The sequence below is a fragment of the Sinocyclocheilus anshuiensis genome, unplaced genomic scaffold (genome assembly GCF_001515605.1).
Source record: "Sinocyclocheilus anshuiensis isolate Anshui unplaced genomic scaffold, SAMN03320099.WGS_v1.1 scaffold443, whole genome shotgun sequence".
Lineage (NCBI taxonomy): Eukaryota > Metazoa > Chordata > Actinopteri > Cypriniformes > Cyprinidae > Sinocyclocheilus > Sinocyclocheilus anshuiensis.
In genome coordinates, this window is record NW_015548211.1 from 87,756 (window position 1) to 93,553 (window position 5,798).

A 5,798-nucleotide genomic window follows, 5' to 3' on the forward strand; every position below is an offset into this window, starting at 1 on the left:
AATGCTTCGAAGGTGGGGAATGATGAACCGTCCATCCTCCAGACAGCGGTGGCCCAATCCAATGCTCTCCCGGTGAGTAGTGAGCAGACGAAAGCAATGCGGCTAGAATCTGTGGGGTACAGCGAGGGCTGTTGGTTGACAAAGAGCGAGCACTGAAGTAGGAAGCCCTTGCATTTGGCAGGTTCTCCATCGAATTTCTCAGGAAAAGCTAGTCGTGGGCTGACTGGGGGTGTTTGAGCAGGTGGTGGGTTACTGAGGACAGATGGCGGATGAGAAACGGCTCCGGGTGGTGATATGCTGATACCTTGCAGTGCCTTGACGAGCTCCTCGGTCAATGTGGTGAGCCGATTTAACTGGTGTTGACGCATGGCGAGCTGTGAGGCCTGAGCAGAGAGTTCTGTTGATAGTTGTATGCGCGCTGCTGGATCGCTGTTTGGCGAAGTCTTCTGTTGCGACACGTCAGAAGGGTTTGGATCCATTTGCAGTTTTATTAAGAATAGTCAGACAATACAGGGTCAAATACCGGCAGGGCAGAACAGCAGAGACAAGGCAGAGACAGAATCATGAATCAGGCGAGAGATCGGGGCAGGCGGCTAGCAAACAGAGTCCAGGTGAAACAATCCAAGTCGGGGCAGGCAGATAACAATCAGAGAATCAGGAAACAGTCCAAGATCAGATGCACAGAAAACAAACACGGGTATAATGCTCGAAAATGACAGCCAGGGCAAATCAAGACTTCGCAAAGAGTCCGTGTAACGGTGTGGCTTATATGTGTGTGTGTGTGAGTGTGTAAATGAGGTGCAGGTGTGGTTGTGTAATCAGTCCCAGGTATGAGGGATGATGGGAAATGGAGTCCAAATGGGAGATCGCTAATATTCCGGGGACAGTTCCCTCTGGTGGTGCGGAGGAGGCGGTACGGGAGCCTCCTCTGTAACAAGTAACATTATTACTTTACTTATTACTATCTGGTAACAGTAATTAGTTACATTACTTTTCCTTCACGCCCCACAGAAGTTGTTATTTTGTATCTTCCCCATAAAATTCTTCTACAATGTTACTAACGATATATTTCTGCCTCATCATTTGACCAAAATCTACATTGGATCGCAGTCAGAAGTTTTAAGTAAAAGGGTTGTATTAATTGTCATGTGTAGCTTGAAGCTAATTGTAGCTATAATTTCTCTGTTACCCATATATGATTATATTTCATGAAGTATTTTATCAAAAGAAATCACATAAGCAGAGTAAAATAGCAGAGAGAATCAAGGTAAAGAGAGAACAGGTGCGGTGTCAATCAGCTGAGTCTAACTAGCAGTAATGAGAGGAGAAAGAGAAACAAGGAGAAAAGTCAAACCCAGCTCATGACAATTAGATGTTTTGTTTTCAGATGTTCGTCAGTGCTCAGGTGGGACAAAAGCACATGTGAGTCTCTCACTCTGATGTGTTTGAGGGTGAAGTTGACTGGCTCAGTGAGTTTAGTGTTGGTGGTTTTGGGAAGAGTAGCTGAGATCACAGTGGACATCATGGTTTTAACCGTGTCATTTGATGTGTTGAAGAAGTCTGGCTTCAGTAGATTCTCCATCGTGTTGTAGCTCATGAAAGCCACAGCAGCTGATCCTGTGCGACAGAAACACAATACTATTCAAAAAAATCAATAAAGTAATTAAATGTGGCTTAGTGGTGATGGTACAGTGTCTCTTTTTAGATTTTTTAATCACACTGAATCATTTCACAAACGTGTTTCATAGTTGTTCTTGGCGATCCCAATGAGATCAATGTCCACAGATGAATTGGTCGTGTCAAGTCGAGGGATTTTATCTAAAGTGACCTGTGGTCCAACCATGAAGACTTGTCCCTCTGATTAAACACAAACAAGCAGTTATGAGCTGCAGTAATTTATTTATAGCATGTCTTTTTTTATGAAAGTTTAATTCAATCACTGAATTTGCGCAAAACAAATATTGACTATTGTTGGATTTTTCCATCTCTGATGTAGTTTGAACCATTCAGGTCAATTTTTATTTAATATGCAAACTGAATAAATGTAAGCACTCTTAACTATTAGGGTCATCTGGAGGTCAAAGGTCAGATCTTTTATGCTCAAGACCATGTTTAATGTTGTATTTTCTTTTTCAGGATGAGTTTTTTTTCAGGAGACAACCTATCCATGTGGCATCTGTCTAATTTGATAAGCTTTTACTGAATAATGGATGAATTTACGGCAAAATACTGACCTTTGACATAAACAACAAAAGATACAGGCAGCGTTTTATGCTTTCTTTTAACAAAATGCCAACTATACACAATCATATAGTAATGTATCTACATTTATCATTGTTGTCTGACCCACTGCTGCTCTCTGAACTATATAAAGTCACTGACATCATGTATAATCTCAGTTTCATCATCAATAATAATTGTCTCCACTTACCTACAGTGGGAAGAGTAAAACTGACACTGTCATTTGTGTTTGTCGGCTTCACTAAAGTAGAAATTAGTTTCTCACTGGTTTTTAACATGCGGTTTCCATAGGAGGCTAGTTCAGTTGGGTTTGTTGTCTCTAAAATCTTCTCTGAAGCGTTGAAGGCCACAGTCAAAATGTCTGTCACAATCTAATTTATTAATCAGAAAATACAGTTACCGTACAAATAAAAGTCAAGAGAGCCAATAAGAATGCACTGTGACCGTATGTCAATCATCTACAGTATGTCACTGACAAATATTTGATAATTTTATGATTTTTCTCTTGTAAACTTACATTTAAAGGAAGCACTTGAGCTGTAATGTTCTCTATCTGCTCAAAGAGATTTTGAAGACATCCTCCAGAGGTCTGACTCACAATTGTGAAAGCAGAATTTGATGATTTTGATCAGGTTTACATATTAATAGCAAACAAAAGTTAGTTTGAGCACAAATCCATAAAGAATAAATGGAAAGTCAACATTCATGTTACAAAAATCCACAATGCATATCTTATTTTCTTATCTCTTATCATATCTTTAGACTATGATTGATAGAAGTTGTGAGTCCAACTCTAAAACTTACGGCGCATCCTTCCTGCAGTGTTATATTTATAGCTGCAATGACAGAAATCAGCATGAAGACAATAACAAAACAAAACAGCAAATGAAAAAGATGTAATCTGTGAAACATTAAAAAAGCAATGATCAAAATGATGAATGTGCCCAGAGTGTGGGAAAAAATAAATAATAATACTAAAATATAAAGGTGACTAATATGAATTTGCAAGAATTTGCAAAATAATTACAGTAAGTATACCATTATACTCATTATGTACTGCCCACGCAACCACATAGTAACTGTGTAAACATGATTTCACTTAACAAGCACAGCTTTAATAACAGCTTGTGAACAGATGATCATGAAAATGATCTGCAACTGTACATTTCATGTAGTCTATTATTCCTCGTCTTTAGAAACACAAACACACTCACACACACCTGTTCAATTCTACAGATGCACAAACATTCAGCCAAAACACAATTCAACAGCGGAAACATACCAGCTGTGGTCGTCTCTGGTGTGACTGTTGTATCAGTGCTGATGATGTTAGTAACAGCTGAAAAAATAATGTCTGATGAATATTAAAGAACAAAGACACAAATAATAGTAATACTAAAGATTAGGGAACACATATTCACTATTAACTACTGTAGGACCTTTCCATCAATAAACTCCTGATTTCCTGCTTACTGTTAATTTGTAAGGTTAAGTTTAGGTATGAAGTAGGACTAAGGGATCTAAAATATGGTCATGCAGAATAAGGCATTAATATGTGCTAGGGGTGTCGCGATATACCAGTATTGACGATAACCGTGATATTCAAATAATGAAATATCGACATCGTGTTAATTTAGGGTGTGACGATATACCGGTATTGGCGATAACCGTGATATTTAAAATGAACAGGACACTTATGTTAACACGACACACAAATAGCCTACTCCAGCGCCAGTACCTGGTTGACCTCCCAGGTGGCAGTATTGCGCCTTAACGCTGACACCTGTCACACAAGAAGAAGACGCAGCGCGCCGCTCACTACTCCGAGAAGAACCAATAGTATCCATGCTGCGGGTCTGCAGATGTATATATCTCAGAACCATGTTCAATATTATCCAGACAGTCAGTTGCCATTATTTTACTAGTCATAATGTTACATTAACTTGTTAACCTTGTTTTCCTGTTTTCATATATTTAAATAAAAGGGTGATTCTTTTAATAAGTACCGTGTATTTGTATTTACAATCAAGTCATGGCCAATACTGCCTTTGTGTATCAATTGATTTCCTTGTTCAGATCTATTACACGATTAAAACTGATCTAGAAAAACTGAGCGACCACATTAAACTCTGTAAAATGTAAAGTTGGTCGCAGTGCCATTCACTTAATACCTCATCTGCGGTCATTCTAGGTGCACATTAATACGGTGACACATTGATGCCACACACACATTTTTTTTCCCACTCAGTTATGTCGTAATAACGAGATGTTATGTCGTCTTAACGACATCTTTTCTCGTTAAAACGACATATTTTCTCGTAATAACGAGATGTTTTCTCGTTAAAACGACATATTTTCTCGTTAAAACAACATATTTTCTCGTAATAACGAGATGTTTTCTCGTTAAAACTACATATTTTCTCGTTAAAACGACATCTTTTCTCGTAATAACGAGATGTTTTCTTGTTAAAACGACATCTTTTCTCGTAATAACGAGATGTTTTCTTGTTAAAACGACATCTTTTCTCGTAATAACGAGATGTTTTCTTGTTAAAACGACATCTTTTCTCGTAATAACGAGATGAACGAGCAAACGAAAATTAAGCTAGATTTTTCGCAGGCCTATTTTTGTTCGTGGGTAAACAAATGATGCTTTGATACTTTAGTCTGATTATATATTAATTATGTAGGCCTATTAGTGATTATATATTATTAAATGATATCTTTAGCTGAATCAAGCCACGCATAGCACCGCGCATCGCGTTCTTCTTATGGCTAAAATTCCAGGCTTTGCTTTATACTTGAAGGAATAGGCTGCGCTGCGCCTGGGTGTGAGCACAAAACACAGATGAGCTCAGACGGGAAAGACTGTACAGTACCTCTTGTTGGATTTAGGCTACACGAATTAAATAAACACACATTTGTTTTCGATTGTTTTATTTAAGTAGACCTTTAGACATAACAAGGTGCGCCAGAAAGCGCGCCTGTTATTTTACAAAAGCAATTTGTAACGTTTTGTTGTTATTGTGGAAGTATAGAAAATAAAGCAGACAATTCTTTCCTCTGTTATCACAGTGTAGCCTAAGGGATCTAAGGGCGCCGGTGCCGCCGAACCGAGAAGAGCAGTGTTGTGCTTTATATGAGATGTATATTTGCAAGAAATATAGACTATACAACAGCCAGACAGTTTGAAGAAACGTTATTGTGACTAATTTGCAGAGCTGTACATGAGATGAACTCTTATTCTGTGTGATGGGATAGGCAGTAAAGACAGGTGGAGTGAAAAAGTGGTGTTTTTAGGGCCGCCCACGCACAAATAGCAAGCTAATTTTTTAACCCACGCACAAAAAATACGAAAAATCTACCTAGAGACGTTATTTCCGGGTTCCGGGTCCAGGTTTTCGTGCTCGTCAGTAAGTCATTGACAGATCCCCCCACCCCCCCAGTCTTTGAAGTTTGAAGTAATTACTTCTTTTATTCATTTTTTTTGTTCAGTCATTTAATTTAGATGTGTATTTCTATTTTTTCTGCCCTTTTTAATTATTTCATTTATAAAT

General features: G+C 38.4%; 1 protein-coding gene across 2 annotated transcripts in view; it reads right to left on the reverse strand.

Annotated features, from left to right (window-relative positions):
• LOC107653768 (adhesion G protein-coupled receptor E3-like) overlaps positions 1-3,138 on the reverse strand; it is a 7,356-nt gene extending 4,218 nt beyond the window's left edge. Inside the window, exons 1-5 of one of the 2 annotated variants that reach the window (XM_016440591.1) lie at positions 3,046-3,138; positions 2,759-2,830; positions 2,432-2,612; positions 1,738-1,857; positions 1,436-1,617 (exon numbers count right to left, since the gene is read on the reverse strand). In XM_016440591.1, coding sequence (XP_016296077.1) covers positions 1,436-1,617; positions 1,738-1,857; positions 2,432-2,612; positions 2,759-2,830; positions 3,046-3,099 — 609 coding nt within the window. In that variant the 5' untranslated portion in view covers positions 3,100-3,138. Of the gene's footprint in view, positions 1-1,435; positions 1,618-1,737; positions 1,858-2,431; positions 2,613-2,758; positions 2,831-3,045 lie in introns of those variants that run through there. The other variant, XM_016440592.1, reaches the window with a different exon arrangement.
• Positions 3,139-5,798: the final 2,660 nt, after the last annotated feature.